At 63.2% G+C, this 21,119-nt stretch overlaps 4 protein-coding genes across 13 annotated transcripts; 3 read left to right on the top strand and 1 right to left on the bottom strand.

Moving 5' to 3' along the window:
- Positions 1–841: 841 nt before the first annotated feature.
- KCNIP3 (potassium voltage-gated channel interacting protein 3) lies at positions 842–4,971 on the bottom strand. 8 transcript variants are annotated; one of them, XM_039564201.1, is made up of 9 exons: positions 4,832–4,971; positions 3,995–4,025; positions 2,764–2,888; positions 2,610–2,679; positions 2,437–2,507; positions 2,057–2,164; positions 1,864–1,968; positions 1,720–1,782; positions 1,353–1,400 (listed from the first exon to the last, which is right to left on the bottom strand). In XM_039564201.1, exons 1-9 carry the CDS (start codon positions 4,958–4,960, stop codon positions 1,353–1,355), a joined length of 750 nt encoding a protein of 249 aa, XP_039420135.1. In that variant the 5' UTR covers positions 4,961–4,971. The 8 variants fall into 8 exon arrangements, with proteins under 8 accessions (XP_039420131.1, XP_039420132.1, XP_039420129.1 ...); XM_039564199.1 differs by having other exon boundaries at positions 1,256–1,400; positions 2,437–2,679; XM_039564200.1 differs by having other exon boundaries at positions 2,610–2,888.
- A 308-nt stretch (positions 4,972–5,279) lies between these two features.
- LOC120411144 (cytochrome c oxidase subunit 5B, mitochondrial) lies at positions 5,280–6,932 on the top strand. Its single transcript, XM_039564225.1, has 4 exons — positions 5,280–5,416; positions 5,532–5,605; positions 6,147–6,246; positions 6,712–6,932. The coding sequence occupies exons 1-4, from the start codon at positions 5,323–5,325 to the stop codon at positions 6,822–6,824; spliced, it is 381 nt and encodes a 126-aa protein (XP_039420159.1). The 5' UTR covers positions 5,280–5,322; the 3' UTR covers positions 6,825–6,932.
- A 1,598-nt stretch (positions 6,933–8,530) lies between these two features.
- PURB (purine rich element binding protein B) lies at positions 8,531–13,591 on the top strand. Its single transcript, XM_039564213.1, has one exon. It carries the CDS (start codon positions 8,531–8,533, stop codon positions 9,533–9,535), a length of 1,005 nt encoding a protein of 334 aa, XP_039420147.1. The 3' UTR covers positions 9,536–13,591.
- A 2,704-nt stretch (positions 13,592–16,295) lies between these two features.
- Positions 16,296–21,043, top strand: LOC104683175 (histone H2A.V). 3 transcript variants are annotated; one of them, XM_039564217.1, is made up of 5 exons: positions 16,334–16,471; positions 19,593–19,670; positions 20,157–20,270; positions 20,340–20,469; positions 20,717–21,043. In XM_039564217.1, the coding sequence occupies exons 1-5, from the start codon at positions 16,349–16,351 to the stop codon at positions 20,776–20,778; spliced, it is 507 nt and encodes a 168-aa protein (XP_039420151.1). In that variant the 5' UTR covers positions 16,334–16,348; the 3' UTR covers positions 20,779–21,043. The 3 variants fall into 3 exon arrangements, with proteins under 3 accessions (XP_039420150.1, XP_039420151.1, XP_039420149.1); XM_039564215.1 differs by lacking the exon at positions 16,334–16,471 and adding an exon at positions 16,546–16,974; XM_039564216.1 differs by having other exon boundaries at positions 16,296–16,471; positions 20,157–20,469.
- The last annotated feature ends 76 nt before the right edge of the window (positions 21,044–21,119 follow it).

Here is a 21,119-nt window from a genome sequence, read left to right as displayed (position 1 = left end):
AACGGGACAGGGACAGGGAGAGGCATGGGAGATGGGAGCGGGACCGGGAACGGGAACGGGAGAGGCATGGGAGATGGGAGCGGGACCGGGAACGGGACTGGGACCGGGAACGGGACAGGGACAGGGAGAGGCATGGGAGATGGGAGCGGGACCGGGAACGGGAACGGGACCGGGACCGGGAACGGGACAGGGACAGGGAGAGGCATGGGAGATGGGAGCGGGACCGGGAACGGGAACGGGAACGGGAGAGGCATGGGAGATGGGAGCGGGACCGGGAACGGGACAGGGAGAGGCGTGGGAGATGGGAGCGGGACCGGGAACGGGAACGGGACTGGGAGAGGCGTGGGAGATGGGAGCGGGACCTGGAACGGGACAGGGAGCAGGAACGGGACTGGGAACGGGACTGGGAGAGGCATGGGAGATGGGAGCGGGACCGGGAACGGGAACGGGACAGGGAGCAGGAACGGGACTGGGAACGGGACAGGGACAGGCATGGGAGATGGGAGCGGGACCGGGAACTGGACTGGGAACAGGACAGGGACAGGCATGGGAGATGGGAGCGGGACCGGGAACGGGACTGGGAACAGGACTGGGAGAGGCGTGGGAGATGGGAGCGGGACCGGGAACGGGACAGGGAGCAGGAACGGGACCGGGAACGGGACTGGGAGAGGCATGGGAGATGGGACCGGGAACGGGAATGGGAGAGGGGACAGGGACACGGGCAGGGATGGGGAGCGGGACAGGGACTGGGACACGGGCAGAGGTGGGGACAAGGAGCAGGACGGGGACCGGGACACACTGCGCGTCTCTCACATCCCTCTTGACTCAATTTCACCCCTAATTCGTCACTATTCGGTTTATTTATAAAATCCCCCCCTCTCCCCGCGCCTGGGGGAGGGGGAGCTGTGGCTTCATGGGGGGGTCCCCTGAGTGTTGGGGGAAGGAAGGACTGTGTGCTTTCGGTTGGTGTTTGGGGGCTCCATTTCATGGGTGCGATATGGAGACCCCCACCCAGAGGGCCCCCACATCCCGGGGGTCCCCATCTCTGAGGGTCCTCACGTCCCAGGCAGTCTCCATGTCCTGGGGGTCCCCACCCTGGGGACCCTGGGGTCGGGTTTGTGCTGTGTCGGGTCCCTGCACTGCCAAGGGTGGGGGGTCCTTGTGGAGGGGAGGCTCAGCCCCCCAAAACGGGTCCGTCTGGCAGGTGGGAGCACCGTGCCGGGGGGGCTCTGGTGGCAACGTCGTCCTTGTCCTTGCCCTATCCCGTCTCCGGGAGCCACGTGCTGGATTTCTCCTGACTTTGAACTTCTTGTTTGTCTGAAATAGTAGAAAAACTCCGGGGGGCCCGGGGTCTAGAGCACGTTGTGGAAGATCTGCATGGAGCTCATGATGTCCTTGTCCTGGCGGGGAGAGATCAGAGGCCCCGTGTCCCGCTCCTGACCCCCCCTCCTCCCAGCTCCCCTTCTCTTGTCACCCTTTTGCCATCTCCCTCCTGTTCCCCTCATCCTGTCCCACTCATCTGCCCCCTCCTGTCCCTACCCCGTCCCCCACATCCCACACTTCCCGTAACAGTCCTCGTGTCTCCCCTGGATCCCTCTCCCAGCCCCCTACTCCTGTCCCCATCCCTCCCAGGGTGACCCCTTTGTCTCCCTCTCTCCTGATGCCCCCAGAACAAAGAGGAGGAGGATGGTGCCCCCCAAGCCCCCCAGAGCCCCTCACCTCCTGGCATGTGGCCAGGAACTCCTCGAAGGTCACCACGCCGTCCCTGTTCCTGTCCATCTTCTGCAAGGGAGTGGCCAGAGCTCAGCGGGGCCACCCCTGGCCTCAGAGCGGCCCCGGGGGTGACAGTAGGGACAGTCTCACCTGGAAGAACAGCTCCACGTGCTGGGCCGGCGCGCTGGCCCCCAGGGCGGGCTCGGTGCAGCGGCCCATCATGGCATAGATGGATTTCATGATCTCCAGCATGTCCTGGGGGACACAGGGCGCTGCCAGGTCCCTGTCTGGGTGTCCCCACCCCACCAGCCCCCCAGTGTCTCCCAGTGTCCCCCAGGGTCACCTCCTTGGTGACGTAGCCGTCCTTATTCACGTCGTAGAGGTCAAACGTCCACTTCAGCTTCTGCTGCTCCGTCCCCCGCAGCAGCACCGAGAGTCCCACGGCGAAATCCTGCAGGAAGGATCGTGGCTGTGAGCGGGGAGGGACCCTCGGCCCCCTGCCCCCTCCCTTCCGCTGCCACATTGATCCCGGGCCGCCCGAGGGATTTCATTCCCTATTGATCCTGTTATTTTTACCCCCAGCGCCGCAGCGCCCGGCGCTCCCCCCACCCGCGGGGGAGTTTGGCCACAGCCTGGGAGGGGGAAGAGGAGGAGGAGGAGGAGGAGGGGGAGGATGTGATGAATCACGGTGCTGGCACAGCCATTCCCACCAGGAATTCCCACCTGGAAGCAGAGAGCCCCGTTGCGGTCGGCGTCGAAGGCGTCGAACAAGAAGTGGGCGTAGGAGCTGGCGTCTGCGGGGGGAGGGCGGCGGTGACTCCCCCGCACCGGGGTCGGGAGTTTCCCGGAGGGCCCCCCCAGACCCTCCTGCCGGCTCTGGGGACCCCCCGACTCACCGCCTTGAGGGAAGAACCGCGAGTAGATGAGCGTGAAGGTTTCCTCATCCACGAGGCCGCTGGGACATTCCTGGGAGAGGAGCGGCGCCGGTGACCCCGAGGAAGCGGGGACCCGCGGATTTGGGGGGTCGGGGCGACGGACCCCCAGACTCACGTTCTTGAAGCCGCGGTAGAGGGATTGAAGCTCCGTCTTGGTGAAGTTGGTGCGAGCCAGCAGCTGCTCCAGCCCCTCGGGCTGGTGCCGGATGCTCGGGAGCTCCACATCGGCGTCGCTGCTGTCTGCCAGGAGAGACCCCCGGGCAAAGATCCCCCTTAGAAACAACCCCTCCGCCGCTAAACCCACCCCACCCCCTTAAAACCACCCCTGTCCCCCTAAAACTACCGCCCAGCGCCTCGGCAGACCCCAAGCCTCCCTCGGGAGCCTGGAACAGCCCGGGTGCTGCATCCCGAGGGGTTTCCCACATTCCCAAGGCGCAGAACATTCCCGAGCCGCCTCTTGCCAACTGCTGCTCCCGCCCGGCCCAGAGGAAGGTAATTAATAAATGATGGTTCATTAATAATTTCAGCCTGGGAAGCCCCTGTGGAGCCGCTCAGCACAGGGGGGTGTCAGCAATTTTGGGATGGGGTTGGGAGCCCGGAAAATTCCCAGGTGCTGTCAGAGGGGGGTGAACCCCCAATTCCTGCTGAGCCGGGGGGGCCTGGGGGGCCCTGGTGTGTTTTGGGGGCTTTTGGGGATAGTGGGGGATTGGAGGGCCCTGGTGTCCCATCTCAGGGGGTTTTGGGGGTCAGTGAGGGAGTGGGGGACCCTTGTGTCCCCTCTCAGGGAGGTTTAGGGGCTGCTGCAGGACTTGGGGCTCCCTGTGTCCCACCTCAGGAGGTTCTGGGGATCACTGTGGAGTCGAACCCCCCCAGACCCCACCTCCAGGGGCTTGTTGGGGGTCAACGCCAGCTCAGAGCCCTCCCGTCCCACCTTGGGAAGGTTTGGGGGTCACTGGGGGTCCCCGTTATCCGCTTCTGGGGGTTCACAGGGCACGGGAGCCCTGGGAGGGGTGGGGGGTCTCTGGGGAGGAGGGTCTCCACCCCCCCGGGTGTTTGGGGGCCGGTGGTAGCACAACCCCCCGGGGAAGTTGGGAGCACGGCTGGGCCGTGCCTGGGGGGTTTTGGGAGCCCTGCCTGCTCCCCCCACACCCCCAAATCCTCAGCCTTCACTGCGGACCCTCCCGGGGTGGGGAACCCCAAAACCAGCCGGTTCCACTCCGCAGAGACCAGTTAGAGGCCCCCAGGGCATTTAATGCTGGGAGGAGGGACGGGGACACCCCGGGGTGGGGGGACGGTAATTAATTTAATTCAATAATTAGCATTAATTAAGGTTGGGGGGTGGGTACCTTCTACAGAGATGGGCTCCAGGATGCCGAACTGCTTGAGGACGGCGATGAAGAGGAGGATCACCACGGCCACGGCGCACAGCTCCATGCCCTGGATGCCCATGGCCCCGGGGGGGATCGGGGGGTGCTGCGGGAGCGCGGGGCGGGTGCTGCGCCCTCCGCCCGTGTCCGGCTGTCCTGCCCTCCTCCTCCTCCTCCCTTGGCACGCGCCCACCCCCCGGCCCCCCCGGCGCTGCTTCCCCACATTTTATTTTCAGTTTCCCAAAGAGGGCTGGGGTGGGGGACAGGGCCGCTGCCCCCCGCTCCCCGCAGCACCCGTGGGTGCGGGGTTCACGGCCGGGGGGGGGGGGGTCAAACCAGTGTGGGCCTCAAAATTGGGTGAAAAAAAGGTTGTTTTGCCCCCCCGCCCCCGGTGGGATCGATGGGATCGATAGGGATGAGTAAGCAGCGAGGGGAGGGGAAACTGAGGCAGGGAAGGCGTGGGGGCTGTCCCTGTTCCCCCAGAGCTGTCCCCACCCCTCTGTCGGTGTCCCACAGTCCTGGGGACATCGGCCCTGCTCCCCGAGGACTGTCCCTGTCCTCCCCGGGGCTGTCCCTGTGCCCCTAGGGGTGTCGCCTCCCCCCGTGGCCGCAGGAATGTCTCTCCGCAGTGTCCCGGGCTGGCCTTGTCCCCAAGTCTCCGGGGACATCGGCCCTGTCGCCCCGAGGCTGTCCGTGTCCCTCGGGGTGTCCCACAGGACATCCCCCGCGTACCCCGGGGCGCTGCGTCCCCGAGGCCTCAGGAGCATCTGTCCTCACCCCTCAGGGGCTGTCACGTCCCCATGGTCCCCGCCTCACCGTGCCCATCCTCCGGGGTGTCTCATCCTCACGGTCCCAGGGACACCATGCCTGTCCCCGTCCCCGGTGGGGTGTCCCCATCACCTCCAGGGTATCCCCGCCCGCCCCTCCATCCCAAGGTGTCCCCATCGCTCCCCTCGGGCTGTCCCATCTCCCATCCAAAATCTCGCCCTCCCCCACCCCCCCAGTGCCCACCGGGCCCGCACGGGGGGCGGGGCCAGGACCGGGGGGCGGGGCCAGGACCGGGGGCGGGGCCAGGACCGGGGGGCGGGGCCAGGACCGGGGGCGGGGCCAGGACCGGGGGGCGGGGCCAGGACCGGGGGGCGGGGCCAGGACCGGGGCGGGGCCAGGGTCCTTCTCGGGGGCGGGGCTCTGCGGTTTGTGGGCGTGGCCAAGGGCGGGGCTCCGGCCTGTGGCGCGCGGATCTCTCTCAACCCCTCAACGTCACTTCCGTTTCCGCCCGTGCCGGAAGTGCTGCCGCTCTCGCCGCCATGGCCTCAAGGTTACTGCGGGTGAGCGCAGCCCTGCGGCTCCTGCCCGCGGCGTCTGCCCGCGCCGTGCCCGCCCGCCAGCTCGGCGTGCCCGGTGAGCGGGGACCGGGGGAGCGGGGAAACGAGGGGGGGAGCGGGGGAGGAACGAGCGGGACCGGGGAGGGGCCGGGGCGGGGTGTCTGCACCCCCGGTGTGACGGCGGCCCGCAGGGAACCTGGCCAGCGATGAGGAGCAGGCGACCGGGTTGGAGCGGAAGGTGATGAATGCCATGAACAAGGGTCTGGTGAGTGCCGTGGTGCGGCTTGGGCCGGGCCTTCGGGGGGATGGGAGCATCTGTGGGGGACTTCCCAGGGGATGGCGGGCGGCTCTGGGGCGGTTTCAGGGTTCGACTGTCCTTGGACGGGCAGAGTTTGGGGGATGGGTGTTCGGGGGAGTCGCAGGGTGTTCTAGGGGGGCTCAGGGCGTGGCGAGGGGTTTGGGGTTCTTTCAGGGTTTCGGTGCCCTTGGTGGGGTCGGAGGGGGAAGGGGTGAGAGGATCTGGGGGCCCCAGGGGGTTTGGGGAGTGCTCGGGTGGTGGCGGGGTCGTCTGAAGGGGTTGTTTCAGAGTTTAGATGTCCTTCGAGGGTTGCAGGGTCTGGGGCTGGGGAGTTCTCGGGAAGGTCTGGGGGTCTCAGAGTTGGGGGAGCCTCAGGGACAGGGTGTCTGGGGGGGAACGGGGGGACGCCAGGGTGGGGTGGCCAGTTTGGGGTCCTCGGGGGGTGTTGGGTGTGAGGGACGGAGGGGCAGGTGGGGGTTCTGGGGCGCTCACCCCGCGGTTCCCGCAGGACCCGTACAGCATGTTCCGGCCCAAGCGCTACGCGGGCACCAAGGAGGACCCGAACCTCGTCCCCTCCATCACCAACAAGCGCATCGTGGGCTGCGTCTGTGAGTGCCCCCGTCCCTGTGTCTGCCTGTCCCGTCCCTGAGTCCTTATGTCCATCCCCGTGTCCGTGTGTCTGCCCATTCTTGTGGCTGTGTGTCCATCCCTGTGGCTGTGCTGTTCCTGTGTCCATTCCTATGTCCGTGTGTCTGTCCTTTTCCTGTCCGTGTGTCCATTCTTGTGTCCGTCTTTGTGTCTGTCCTGCTCCTGTGTTTGCGTCTGTTCCCATGTCCGTGTGCCTGTCCTGTTCGTATCCGTGTGTCCATCCTTGCATCCTTACGTGTTTTTGTGTGTCCTGTCCCCTGTCCGTTTGTCTGTCCCCACGTCCATCCTGCCTGTCCCTGTGCTCCGTGCCACACTGTCCACGTCCCCTGTTCCCCTCCCCCATGCCTGTCCCTCCGTGTTCCCCTGTCACAGTGTTCTCCTGTCCCTCCCTGTCCCTCTGTCCCACGCTGTCCCTGTGCCCCCAGGTGAGGAGGACAACAGCTGCGTGGTTTGGTTTTGGCTGCACAAGGGCGAGGCCCAGCGCTGCCCCTCCTGCGGTGCCCACTACAAACTGATCCCCCACGAGCTGCCCCACTGAGGGCCCACGGAGGGGCTCGGCTGCCCCACTCCACCCTCACCTCCCCGGGACCCCCGGGGCCCTGTTGAACCCCCCTGAACCACCCCAGATAAAGAGGTTGTGTGGAGAGCCTGACTCTGTCTGTGCTGGGGGCAGCGGGGCCACGGGGCTGTCACCGTGGGTGGGGAGGGGACATGGGGGATCTGAGTGGGACACCATGGCCTTGGAGCAGTATTTGGAGCAGGGGGACCCCATTTCAGTGTCCCTCTGCCCTGGGAGGTGCTGGGATTGGGGGCCCTGGGTGCAGCTGGGGGCAGAAAGTCTCGTGGGTCCCGTTGCTGCTTTGTCCCCTTTGGGCCTCCTTGCCCAGCCTGTGGAATGCCCCTGAGCACTGAGGGGGGTGAGGTTGGTCCTGTAGCTTCTTGGAGAGATCACAGCCCCCCCCCCCCCACACACACACAAGGAACCCGCCAGTGTCCCCTGGGGGCCGGTTTGTCCCCTTGGACAGGTGCTTGCCTGTCCCGTGGGTGACACTCCTGTGGGCAGGAGCCTCCTCCTGCTGCTGGAGGGTCCCAGGGCACCGGTTCTGCCAGGCACCTGTGGCTCCATCTTCCCGTGAGGGGACTCGGAGGGCCCTGCCAGATGCCAGGAGATCCCCAGAGGTTCCCCAAAGATCCACACGGGACCTCAGGAGTTGTCTGAAGGTTCCCAGGTGGCCACAGGAGATCCTCACTGGGCCACAGGAGGCTCCTGATGGTTCCCAGGAGGTCCCTGTGGGAACCCAGAAGTTCACAGATCCATGAAGGTCCCATGGGGCCACTGCAGGTCCCTGAAGGATCCTGGGAGGTCCTTGTTGGTTCCCATAAGACCCCAGAGGCCCGGCGTGGTCCCGGGGTGTCCCTTGGGGGCTGCTGCATCCCTGGCGTGAGCCCCCCTCGGGAAGGTCCCATCCCCAGGCGGGGGGAGGGTGGGTTCTGCCTTCCAGGCCCTGCTGAGGGCTCCGGGGGGCCCGCCCAAAGCGTGGCCCCAGCGCTACTGGCGAGCAGTGATGTCATCGATGACGTCACACCGACCGGCCATGACGTCATGCACCCCCGGCTGGAGGGGGCGGAGCTGTGAGCCTCACTGACCAACGGGGGCTCTGCTAGCAGTGAGTGACAGCCAGGGGGCGGGGGTTGGGCCTTCAGCAACCAATGGGGGCTGCGGGAGGCTGTGATTGACAGCTGGGAATTGCTCTCGATGAACGACGGGAAGGGAGGAGCTGGGGGCGTGGCCTCAGGGACCAATAGGAGCTGCCGGCGCTCGTGACTGACAGGCGGGGGGAGGGGCTGCGCTCGGAGCAGCGGCGAGGGGAGGGGGCTGTGGGGGGGGCCTATCGGGGGCGGGGCCCTGGGCCGCCCTGACCAATAGGAGCCCCCGTGGCCGTGATTGACAGCTCAATGGAGCAGTGCCCGAGAGGGGAGGGGGCTGCGGGGCGGGGCTTGTGCACGGCGGCCAATGGGAGGCGTCGCGGCCGTGACTGACAGCTGGGGGCGGGACCCGGCTCGGCGGGATTGGTGGGGAGGGGGCTGCGGGGCGGGGCCCGGCGGGGGGCGGGGCTTGGCCGGGGGCGCGCGGGGACGCGGCGGGCGGGGCTCCCGGCGCACGTGACGGCGGCGGTGCGGCGGTGACGTCAGCGGTGTCGCAGCGGGGCCGGAAGCGGGCGGCGCGCGGGGCGGGCGGACAAGATGGCGGACGGGGACAGCGGCAGCGAGCGCGGCGGCGGCGGCGGGTTCGGGACCGCCCGCGGCGGGGCGGGGGGGGCCGGCCCGGCGGCGGGGCCCGGCGGCGGCGGCGCGGCCGGCCCCGAGCAGGAGACTCAGGAGTTGGCGTCCAAGCGGCTGGACATCCAGAACAAGCGCTTCTACCTGGACGTGAAGCAGAACGCCAAGGGCCGCTTCCTCAAGATCGCCGAGGTGGGCGCGGGCGGCTCCAAGAGCCGCCTCACGCTCTCCATGGCCGTGGCCGCCGAGTTCCGCGACTACCTGGGCGACTTCATCGAGCACTACGCGCAGCTGGGCCCGTCCAGCCCCGAGCAGCTGGCCCAGGCCGCGGGGCCGCCGGGCGAGGACGGCTCCGGGCCCCGCCGCGCCCTCAAGAGCGAGTTCCTGGTGCGGGAGAACCGCAAGTACTACCTGGACCTGAAGGAGAACCAGCGCGGGCGCTTCCTGCGCATCCGCCAGACCGTGAACCGCGGCCCCGGCGGCCCGGGGGGGTTCGCGGGAGGCCCCCCCGGGCTGCAGAGCGGCCAGACCATCGCGCTGCCCGCACAGGGCCTCATCGAGTTCCGCGACGCCCTGGCCAAGCTCATCGACGACTACGGGGGCGAGGAGGACGAGCTGGGCGGCCCCGGCGGCGGCGGCCCGGGCGGCGGGGGGCTCTACGGGGAGCTGCCCGAGGGCACGTCCATCACCGTGGACTCCAAGCGCTTCTTCTTCGACGTGGGCTGCAACAAGTACGGGGTGTTTCTGCGGGTCAGCGAGGTGAAGCCGTCCTACCGCAACGCCATCACCGTTCCCTACAAGGCCTGGGCCAAGTTCGGCGGCGCCTTCTGCCGCTACGCCGAGGAGATGCGCGACATCCAGGAGCGCCAGCGGGACAAGCTCTACGACCGGCGCGCCGGCCCGCCGGGACCCGGCAGCGGCAGCGGCGCCGGTGACGACTCCGACGGCGACGACGTGGACGACGACTGAGCCGATCCCCCCAGCCCTCGACCCCAACGCCGGCCCCCACCACCCCCCCCTCGAGCCCCGGGGCGAAGGGGTCCCAATCCCCCCTCCCAGTGACGGGGCAAAGGGGTTCCCGACCCCCCCCCCCCAACAGCGATGGAGCGAAGGGGTCCCTGAGCCCCCTCACCCCCCTCCCAGCGACGGGGTGAAGGGGTCTCCAAACCCCTACGTCCCCGCTCCCAGCAACGGGACGAAGGGGTCCCCGAGCCCCCCCAGCAGCGGTGGGACACGGGGGTCCCCAGGCTCCCCTGTCCTGCCGCCACCGGAGAGAGAGAAACCGGCCCGACCGTGCCGCTGCCCGCGGCCCCCCGCCCCCTTCCCTGCTCCCACCATGGGACCCCCCGGCCCCCAGGACTCGCTGCTTTGGGGGGGGATAGGGGGTCACCCGCAGCCCCCGCCCCTCCCGGTGCCCCCCTATGAAAACCAGCACCCAAGGGCCCCGGAGCCGAGGGCCAGCGGCAGCGCTGGGGGGGCAGCGGAGGCACCTTGGACCAACGGCCGTTCCCTCGGCTTGTGAGTTTTCCTTCATTTTCATTTTCCTTTTTTTTTTTTTTTTTTTCCCCTTTTCTCCTCTTTCCACGTTTTTTTTTTTGTTTGTTTGTTTGTTTTTTTGGGATGCAAACTCCGGGCGCCCGAACTGGAACCCGCGGCTCCCTGACAATTAGGGAAGATTTCCTCGGTTTTGCCGATTTCTGGCCGTTCTTCCCCCCCCCCTCCCTCCCCCTGTTTCCCGCCGGGAAGGGGGAGGTGCCGGCACAAAGCACAAGGAAAAACTCGACGGGGCGAAACATCTTCCCCTTCTCACCAAATAAGGTGCCTCCGGCCCCGTTTCACCAGGACCCGCCGGAATCCGCCCCTTGGCTTCACCCAAATTGGATTTTCCGGCCCCAAATCCACAGCCACGCCCGGCCCCGGCACCTTGGGGGTGGATTTTGGAGGTTTATTGTTATTTTTTGCCTCCTTTTGTCTTTTTTTGCCCCCGTGGGCCCAGCCCTGGCGTCGCCTGGTCCCTCCAGCCACCTCCTATTAAACACATTTTTCCACTCTCAAATAGTCTTTTTTTAAAATTCTTTTTCACTCCCTCAGCTCAGTCCTGCCCTGTCCAGAATTCTGGTTTTTCACCCCGTTTTCCCATAACTCTGAACTCCATCGCTCTCATTCCAAAGTTTTGCCTCTTCTTCTCCAACGGTTTCACCACTTTTAGGACTTTTCTTTTTTTTTCCTTTTAATCCATTTTTGGGAGCCCAATCAGCTGCCTCCTTAATTTATTACCACGGATCCGGCATCTCCCTCTCTCCATATTTATTGGGAAGTGAGGAACAGCCGCAGACCCCTGGGGGACCCCCTGCACCGCAGGGATGCCGCTGTCTGTCCGTCCGTCCGTCCGGCCGCCGGCCCCATCCCACTGCTCCCGCTGCTCTTGCTGCCGTCGCTCTTTTTAAAGGGATTTTTAAAGTGAATTTCTTCCGTTTATCCCATTTTTAAGCCTTCTCCGTCGCAAAGGACCCGGATCCCTCACTCACTCACACGGGAGCAATAGTCCTTCCTCGATGGCCGATGTGTCCGTACTGTATTTTGTACCCTCAGGCAGCTCTTTCCGGTGAATTCCTGCTGTATCCACCCATCCTCCTGGTCCTGTGTTCTTTGCCACGGAGAAAAACCATAAACCACAACGGCGACGACGGATTTGGGGGGGAAAAATGCTCCCAGCTCCGCGGGACTCACCGGCGTCCAGCCGCGGGACCTCTCCTTTTATTTTTGAAGAGGATGAGATATATATATATATATATATATATATATAAAATATATATATATTCCTTTGGGTTTCTTTCTTTTGGCTGAATTGCGGTGATTTAGCCTTATTTCTACTCTGGGAGAGCAGCGGAATCGCTGCCGGCCCGGCCCAGCTCCAAGGAGTTGGCTAGAAATACATGGAAGAGGAGAAAAAAAAAAGGCAAAACCACCAAAATCCAGTAATAAACCCAAAAAAGCAGCTCCCGGCATCAGCTCAGGGAGCCTTTCCTGGCCAGAGAAGTGCTGGATCCATGGACACAACCTCCCACAGCTCCATTTGGGTGGGAAGAGCAGAGCACGTTGGGGGAAGACAGCAGGAAAAAACAGCCAAAATGAGATAAAATTGGGAAAAAAGGGGATTTGAGGCGCCAGCAGGAGCGAGGGGAGTGGCCATGGGGGCTGCCATGGGGGAGGGGAGCTTGGGGGGCAATTTTGGTTTTTTTTTTCTCTTGGAGCCCCCCAGGAGCTGTTGGGTGTTTCCCAGCAAAGGGGACAACACCGACACCTCCCCTGAGCCCCCTTCGCATCTCTGTGTATAGACATGGCTGTGTGTACATAGGTCAGATTCGGTTGGGTTTTGGGTTGAATTCTGTAGAGAATGGGCAAATTGCTTTTTTTTTTTTAAATTTTAAACCACAGATGGGGGAAAAATATCCCAAATTCCTGGTACTTCCAGCTTTGCTGCCCCAGAGGGGCTGATGGAGAAGGCGATGATGGCTGTACAGACAGAATATTGGAGGTCTTGTACAACACCCCAAAACCCACTAGAAATACCCCAGATGGCTGGGTCTGGAGCGGGTGGTGCCTCCAGGGCAAGCTCAAACAGCTTCAATTCTTTTTGCCCTAAAAAATATGGAAGAAAATTGGGATTCTCCTGCCTTGTTTCCAGGCGATTTGGGGGTGGTGGGGGATGGTTTGGGGGGGGCCGTGCCAGCGGTGGCTCCTCGTGTTGGTGACAAAACCAACCCAACCCCTCACTGGCCTCTCATAAAAAAGCAAAAAGTGGAAAAAAATCGCAAAAAACTGGAAAAGATTAAAAAAAAAAAAGCAGCTGAGGGAGCACTGGGGGTATGCAGGGCGAAGCACCACAGAGCTCGGCAGGTATTCCCAGTGGGAAATCCCAGCCAGCTCCATGGATGCTCCCAGATGTTCCTGCAGGGCGAGGCCCAGCCACGGGAGCCATCGCCCTCCTCATCCTCGCGGAGCCGGTCGAGCCAGCGGCACCGGAGCCAGGCCAAGTGGAGCCGGGGTGGGCGTTGGCGGGAGAGCCCAGAGCCGGGCGGGATGGCCGGGGAGGAGCACGGCACGGCCTGGAGCCCCTGCGGTCCAGGCCCCAGAGCAGCGGCTGACAGCAGGGCTGGCACGGGTGGCTCACCGGGCCCCAGCACACGGGTCACTCCAGCCAGGAGGCTGGGGCAGCATCGGTGGGGAGAGCACTGGATCCTCCTCCAAGAGCCAGGTGCTCTGAGGGTTGGGTTCTCTGACAGCTGGGTCCTCCAAGAATTGTATCTCCGAAAGCTGGATCCTCTGAGTGCCCGATCCTCCTCCAAGAGCTGGATCCTCCTGCAAGAGCTGGATCCTTCAAGAACTGGGTCCTCCAAGAGCTGGATCCTCTGAGCACCAGATCCTTCTCTGAGTGCTAGATCCTCCTCCAAGTTGGATCCTCTGAGAGCCAGACCCTCCCAAGAGTTGGATCCTCTGAGAGTTGGACCCTCCAAACACTGGACCCTCTTCTTCGAGCTGGGTTCTTCTCCAAGTGGCAAATCCTCCTCGGAGAGTTGGATCCTCTAAGAACTGGATCCTGTGAATGTTGGATCCTCCTCCGAGCACCGGATCCTCCTCAGAGCAGCAGATACCCGGGAGCGCCACTTCCCTCCCCGAGCGCTCGCCATGACGTCCCTTTGCCGAAAAGAGAAAAAAAAAGAAAGTTTTATTCCTGTTATTTTTTTAATGAAAGAAAAACAAAAACTAAAGCAAACCTGCACTTTAGGTGGCCGGGGGGGCCGGGGCCCCTGTGTCCCTTCCCTGCGGCCGGCGGGGCGGCTCCAGGGGCCGGAGGCAGGTCCTGGGTGTTACCACTAGCGCAGACGAGGCCGACGCGACGAACTCCTCCTGCTCCGAGCACTCCTGACGTAGCAGATTTTTGCAAATGGAGTTTTACAGTCTATATTTAAAGAATTGTATGTTTGTAACAAATAAAGTATGCGGAAAAGTGAATGAAAACCAGCCTGGGCCCGACTTGCTCCTTGGGGGTGCTGTGGGGGGCCCTGGAGGGTGGAGCTGGTGCCACCGCTGTGGTGAGGGGTGGGGTGGTCACCCTGGGGCATTACAGGGACATGCAGGATTGTCGTGAAGGTGCCGGGCGCACAAACAGGGAATGTGGGGTCCCCCACCTTGTCTTGAGGGGATTGCCTGACTCAGGGAGTTGGGGGTGTGAGGTACCAGCACAGGGGGGAGGGAGGAGGTTTGGTGTGGCTCAGGTGTGTTGTGTGTCCCAGCTCGGGCTGGTGTGTGCACCGGTGTAAGGTGCGTGTGGGCGTGTGAAAGTGTGTGTAAGCCGTGTGTGCCATCACACGGCTGCCTGGTGTAGGTGTGTGTGTGTAAAGCGTGTGTAAGCCGTGTGTGCCATCACACGGCTGCCTGGTGTAGGTGTGTGTGTGTAAAGCGTGTGTAAGCCGTGTGTGCCATCACACGGCTGCCTGGTGTAGGTGTGTGTGTGTAAAGCGTGTGTAAGCCGTGTGTGCCATCACACGGCTGCTTGTCGTGTGCGGGTGTGAGGCTGGGAGGGTTTGGCGTGGCTCGTGTGTGGTGTGTGTGCCATGGCTCAGGCAAGTGCATGCACAGGTGTGAAAGGCTTGTGTGCCACGCACACGACTGCACGGCGTGTGTCAGGTGCGTGTGTCATCCCACGGCTGCGTCGCATGTGCAGGTTGTTAGCGGGTGTGCGCACAAGCACGGCGCCGTGCCCGCAGCTGTGTGCCGTGTCCCCTGTGTACCCGAGCCGTGTCCCCACCGGCGGTGCCGCAGCCCCCGCCCCCCGCGCTGCGGCTCCCTGCGGGCTCGGGCTCGGGCTCATCTGAGGACACGCGGGGACCCGCCTGCGCATGAGCCGCCGCCGCCGTCACCGCCATCACCGCCACCGGGGCCTGGTGCGACCCCCGAGCCCCCCGCGGATCCTCCCCATGCCGAGCCCCCGGCCCGCATGTCCCGGGGCCGGGGGGAGCGGCGGCTCCGGCCCCATCCCCGGCCCCATCCCACCCCGCAGCTGCTCCGGCCCCCCCGGCTGGACCCGGGGGTCGAGCGAGCTGGGGACAGCTGGAGGGGCCCCGGGACAGCCGGGGGGCCCCTGGTTGAGCCCGGGGGGGCCCGGCCTGCGGCAGTTGCTGCCCGGGGCAGGTGCGGGCGGCATTGCCCGCCCCGGGGCGCCGGGAGCAGCTGCGGGATGAGGGGCTGGGGGCACCCTGAGCCTCCCCGGCAGCTGCAGCGAGGGGCGGGGGAGGCACGGTGCCCCCCAGCCCCTGCCCGGGGCTGGAGGGAAGCTGACGGGGCAGGGCAGGCACCCGGGGAGGACAGTGACAGAGGCCTTCGTCATCCTCCTCCTCCTCGCCCTCCTGCTCCTCCCAGCCCGTGCCTCGGCCCTGGTGCAGCCGGGGCAGGGCAGGTGTGGGAGGGGGGACTGGGGGCCGCCTTGAGCCCCCCAGCAGCTGCAGCGAGGGGTGGGCGCTGCACGGCGCGCCTCGCCCCTGCCCATGGCAGGGAAACTGTGGCACCGAGGCCGGGAGAGCCGGGGGGGACCAGTAACAGGTGCCTGCCTCCCTCTCCCTCCCCCCAGCGCGTACCTCGGCCATGGTCAGCCTGGAGCAGAGTGGGCGCGGGGCTGGGGACACCCTGAGCCCCCGGCAGTGCAGCGAGGAGCGGGGACTGCGCGGTGCCCTCCACCCCGCCCGGTGCTGAGGGAAACTGAGGCCCGGCAGCCAGGACAGCCGGTGGCGGGCGGGGGCACAGTGACCGCGCCGGGTGCAGCCGGGCTGGGGGCCCCGGCGGGGCTGCGCGGTGCGGAGCCCACCAGCTCCACAACCGCTGGCCTCTCACCGAGCCGAGCTCGGGAATCCCCGGTTCCATTTATGAACTCACCTCGTCACACAATCAGGTTCCATTTGACACTGGAACGGGCTCGTCATGAGAAACTGAGCCGAGTTTTTATTTACTATGACCCGTTTGTCCCGAAAAGGCGCCCCCTGCCCCCCAACAGTGCCGTGAATTTTGGGGATTTTTGGCCACACTTAACCCCTGCCGTCACCACGGACAGTCCCTTCGACTCTCAGGGTCCGCCCCAGCCCTCAGTCCGGCCCGGGGGCTGCGGGGTCCCTGTTACCTCACTACCGCTGCCCTTTTCACGCATCCTACGGGGCAGCGCTGCGTTATTTCTGTACTGCCTGAGAGAAACACAGGGACGGTCAGGCACACCGGCGGGCCCGCGTGTCCCCGGGCGGGCTCCCCTCACGCCGGGGCCTCTCTCAGCCCCGAGCAGGGTCGGGCCATATCAGGGGTGAAGCCCCCGGCCCGGCGGAACCCTTTAGCAGGTCTAGGGCCCAGCGGGACCCTCCGGCGGGGCTCGGGGCCCTCCTGGAGCCGCCAAACTCCCGCCCCCCCGCACTCCCCTCACCGCCCACCCCCCCGCTCCCTCACACAAACACGGCCCGAGGCGGAGCGATGAAATGGGCGGGAAACATCGCCCGCTTCCCATTGGCTCTCCCGGCTGTCCGTCCGCATGACCCCGCCCCTCGCCGCGGCGCTCGTTATTTCTATTCGCCGGGCGATGACGTCACCGACGCGAGCACGCCTCGCCCTCACCCCGCTGCGTGCCGTGTGCAAAGGTAACACAGCCGTTAAACGAGCCGCGGGGCGGAGCCAGCGATGGACGGGGAAAGAAGCGGCTCGCCCATTGGGCGCCGCGGGATGTTCAAACTAGTATGGGAGGCGATGATTGGCGGCGACGCGGCGCGGTCCGCCGCCCCCGCCCGGGCGGGTCATTGTCTGGCGGCTCCTGAGGCGGGTCGGGCGCGGCGGCGGCTCTGGGGCTCGGACGGCGGCGGCGGTACCATGGTGAGGGTAGGGGTAGTCGGGGAGCTCGGGGCTCGGGGGGCCGGCCAGGACAGCGAGGCTGGGCTGAGCCGGGCCCCGTGGGGCCGCCAATGGCCGCTGCTGTCAGCCCAGGCCGGGCGGGGGACGGCCCCCGGTGCGTGACCTTGGGTCCGGCCCGGCGCTTCCTCAGTGCCCCGTGGCCGCCGCCGCCGCCTGGCTCCTGCGGAGGGGGTTTGTCCTGCCCTCCAAATCCGGCCCCGCCGGTGCCGTCCAGCGCTGTCAGAGCGGTGCGGTGTCAGCCGGTGTCACCTCGGTCGCGGTTTGTGCCGGTTGCGGGCCGGTTGGACGGGAGGAAGCCCGCAACCGGCACAAGCCGTTGTCGTGGGGGTAACGTCAGTCGAGGGGGCCCGAGCGGGCCCGAGCGGGGTCTGTCAACCGCCCGGCGCCTCCTTCGGGGTTCCGCGGGATACATCCCAGCCCGCTTCCCGGGGGACCGGCCCGGTCCGCGGGGGAAGGAAAGGGAGGTTCGTTCTCCCCCGTGCCCCGTTCCTGTGGCCCCGTGGGGGGAATGGGGGGAGCCGGGTCTGGAGCTGTCAGCGAAGGCGGGCAGGGGGATGGGGGTTAGGGAGGCTCTGTGGATCTGTGAGAGGTTCCGTGGATCTGCAGGATGTTTTGGGTGGTTCTAAGGATCCTTGAGGGGGTTCCGTGGATTTGCATGGGGCCCGGGGGACTCCATGGATTAGCGAGAGGGTTCTGTGGTTACATAGGGGGTTTCTGGGGATTTGTGGGGGATTCGGGTGGTTCTGTGGATCCGTGGGGGATTCTGTCTTTCTGTGAAGATACCCTGTGGATCCACGGGAGGGGTTTTGTGGATCTGCAGGGGGCTTGGGGGGTTCTGTGGATCCGCAAGGGATTTCTGTGGGTTTGCAGGGGACTCGGGGGGTTCTGTGGTACCGGGTGGGGATGGGGTGGTGGGTATTTGAGGGGATTCTGTGGACCCTTGGGGGAGTTCTGTGGATCCACAGGTGGAGTCGTGGGGGTTCCGTGGGGGGCTCTGGGATCCGCGGAGGTTCCGGAGCCAGCGGTAAGGGCCCCGATCCCTCAGCGTTAATGGAAACACCGTTGGGTTACGCAACTCCTGCTGCCGCCAAGAACTTGTGCTCGGGGATGTCTGGGAATGTGCGGCAGGAGATAAGTTGCTGTTTGAAGGGGTTTTATCCTGTTTGAAGCAACAAGAAAAAACAATGTTTGCCTGCTGTGAGGGATCCAGCAGGTCAGACCCAGGGAGGATTTAGCACGGGAATGTGCTCCCAGCGAGGGACTTTGGTGGAGAGAAGGGATGGAGATGGCACAAGGATTGCCTGAGTCCCTGGGAGCCCCAGTCCGGAGGTTGAGGAGAGAATCCTCGGGATTCGCTCCTCAGGAGGGAGGAATCCAGGAGCCTTCATTCCCAGCGCGGAGTTGGATGATCTCTCATAGGGAGCTGGGGGCAGCTGGGCTGGGAGAACCTCCCGTTTTCCCTGTGCAAACCCCATGGAGGATTGGTGAAAATCGGGACAAACCTCGGGATTTCCATGGCAAGATCTTTCTTCCCTCTTTTTGGTCAACCCCCCTGTAAAGATGTATCAGGCAGGCAGCTCCAAGCTGGAAAACCTGATGGGGCAGTGGGAAAGTTCGCAGCTGGCTGATAAAAGCCCTCAGTGGGAACAGCCAGTGCTTTTCCCAAAGCTGCCTTTTATTCCTAGAGCAAGGAAATATCCACAAATCCCCCTTTCCTCCCCCTTTCTTTCCCATAAATCTCCCTTTCCACCCCTCAAATCCTCCCTCCTTCCCCCCAAAATGCCCTCCCTGAGTTTTGCAGTTTTATGGAGCAATGTTTTCTCCTGATGAAAGTGACTCCTGGTGCTTCACCATTTCTCCAAGTTATCCCTGAAGACTCTCCTGTCACGGCTGCTGGGACACAGGGCGGGCTTGCCGGGTCCTGGCATCCCCAGAGCCGGATCCCCTGTGGCCTCACCCCGTGCCCTCTGCTTGTTTTAATCACCTCGGGATTAATTAATGCCCCCTCGTGACTGATTTTTTTTTTCCAATGTTTGAGCTGAAACGTAACTCCCACCTAGCTGGGATGGGACCCAGATCTTGGACATTCCCAGGTTAACCAGCATCTTGTTTTGAGGACTAATGTGCTCCATTTTCTCTCCCGGGGTCTCTGGATCATTTCAGCTCCCTCACCAAGAGCCAAAATTCCTTCTTTTTGAGGGGATGGGGATTGTGGGATCAATATGTGCTATAAAAGCAGGGATTATGAATATCCAGGGTGTTTTCAGGCTCTCATCTCCCTGTGCTGTTGCTTCTTGTCTCTCTGTGGGCTGGAAAGCTTGGCTTTTGGGATTATTATCCCTGTTTTTTTTTACCTGGAGCTGATTTTGGGTTGCTGACGTCTTTCCCCTGGAGCGTGCAGCTCCCTCTGCCTTCCTGCGTCACCCGTGGCTTTCACCTTGTTAGGAACAGCTTTCATTAGTGATTAGTGACGTCATGGGGTCTTCCCATATCCCTGGAATGCATGGATTTCCTGACAGCGGATGGGAGAGCCCAGCAAACCCATGCTCGGCTCTTCCTTGTTACTCAGCAACTCCCAAACTCTTGGCTTTGGCATTTCCACCCCTTCCAACATGATTTTCATTAAATCCACAATTTCTTGGGCTCCCGGGTGATTTCCCAGTCTGGAGTAGGTAGGGAATTACCCCTGAATCCCACAGGATCACTTTCCCATATGCAGGAACAGGTTCCTGCCTAGTGCCCAGTGTCAATGTGTGGAGGAATCAAATCTGAAATCGAACTGGGCTCACAACTGCTGGAAAAAAATGCCCAACAATGGGATTTTGGGCTGGTTTTCCCCCATCTGGCGTTTTCTGGAAAACAGTGGGAATACTGGCAGCAGGAACAGGACACCTGGGTGGGGGAGCAGCTGCTGCACCCTGAAAACCTCCCTTGTCCCCTTGAATCCGGGTGGTTTGAGAGGCCCTGAGTTGCCAGGGAGCTGCCAGATTATCCTACAGCAGGTCCCTCTGTCTTCGAATTAATGAGATTGTTTGGATTCAGGGATTAATTAGATTAATTAACAGGCCCCTTTCTCCCCCAGGCTGGCGGCAAGGCGGGCAAGGACAGCGGCAAGGCCAAGGCCAAGGCCGTGTCACGCTCCCAGAGAGCCGGGCTGCAGGTATGGCACAGGGAATCACCGGGAAACAGAACTCTGGGCAGCTGGGGGGCCCCAAACCTTCTTCTTTGTGGTCAAAACTGAATATTTTGGAATTTCGAGGCTTATGGAGCAATGAGGAGCCCTTGGGCTTGCAGAGGGGATTTGCTGTCAGGTGGGACAGAGAGGATGGGAGGATTAATTGGGAGAATTAATGATTATTTTGATAATTAATTTAAAATACAATTATTTTTGCTATACAAGATGTAGTTATATCTTACTAAATTACATGATAGCAATATACAATATATTTATATAACAGTGTAATTTATTATTATAACAAGACATTAATACTATATATTAATTAGTAATAAATTGGATAGTGATAATTAAATCCTCTGTTTGAAGAGTTGCTCCTGGAAGCCACAGCCCGAATCAACAGTGTAGGGTGTAAATATGCATGTTGGGGGGGCTGTAGGTGTTAACGAGGTTGTTAATTGCCCCCCCCAGTTCCCAGTCGGCCGCATCCACAGGCACCTGAAGACTCGGACCACCAGCCACGGGCGCGTGGGAGCCACGGCGGCCGTGTACAGCGCGGCCATCCTCGAGTACCTGACCGCTGAGGTAGGACCCCCCTCCCCACACCCAGCACCCCTCCCCTCGGCATTCCCACCTCTTGCCGCTGTCCTGCAGGTGCTGGAGCTGGCCGGGAACGCTTCCAAGGATCTCAAAGTCAAGCGGATCACGCCCCGGCACCTGCAGCTGGCGATCCGCGGTGATGAGGAGTTGGACTCCCTGATCAAAGCCACCATTGCTGGTGGAGGTGGGCGTCATTCCCATGTTTCCATCCTGGGGAGGGAATTTAGCAAGACGGGGAAGTATGAGAAACCGAATAGGGATTTGGCAGTTGGCATAAAGGCATGGGCTTGCTGCTTCCCTGGATTCAGACCGAGGGGGATCCACTTGACGTTCACACTGGATTTTCACAAAAAAAGGGAATTTAGGATTTTTTGGAGTTTCTTGAGAATTCTACCAGTGACTTGACAAGAATTCTCCCTTCCTCTCTGCAGGTGTCATTCCCCACATCCACAAGTCCCTGATTGGAAAGAAGGGACAACAGAAAACGGCGTAGAAGGAGTGCGGCACCGGATCCCCCCCCGTCATCGTACTGTACCTGGGCACAGGAACATCTCGGGGATACGAGGAGTTTTTTTTAAGGAATAGTTCAAAGGAAGAGCATAGAGGATTGACTGTAGAGGAAACATTGGGATGGGTTTAGATTCTGAGTAGGACACACCGTGGGCCGTGGGGCGGCAGCCGGGGGTGGGTGAGGGGCTTGGCTGCCCCTGTGTTTTATACAAAAATGGAACCCATAAACCATTTTTTACAAAAAACCAGACGGTCTCCAGTGGTGGCGGGGAGGGGGGTCGGGAGGGGGTGGTCGGGACCCCCCCCCCCGGCGCTGGGCAGAGG

The sequence above is a fragment of the Corvus cornix genome, chromosome 22 (genome assembly GCF_000738735.6).
Source record: "Corvus cornix cornix isolate S_Up_H32 chromosome 22, ASM73873v5, whole genome shotgun sequence".
NCBI lineage: Eukaryota > Metazoa > Chordata > Aves > Passeriformes > Corvidae > Corvus > Corvus cornix.
The sequence above is the reverse complement of the archived record's forward strand: the minus strand, read 5'-3'. Positions and strand labels throughout refer to the sequence as shown.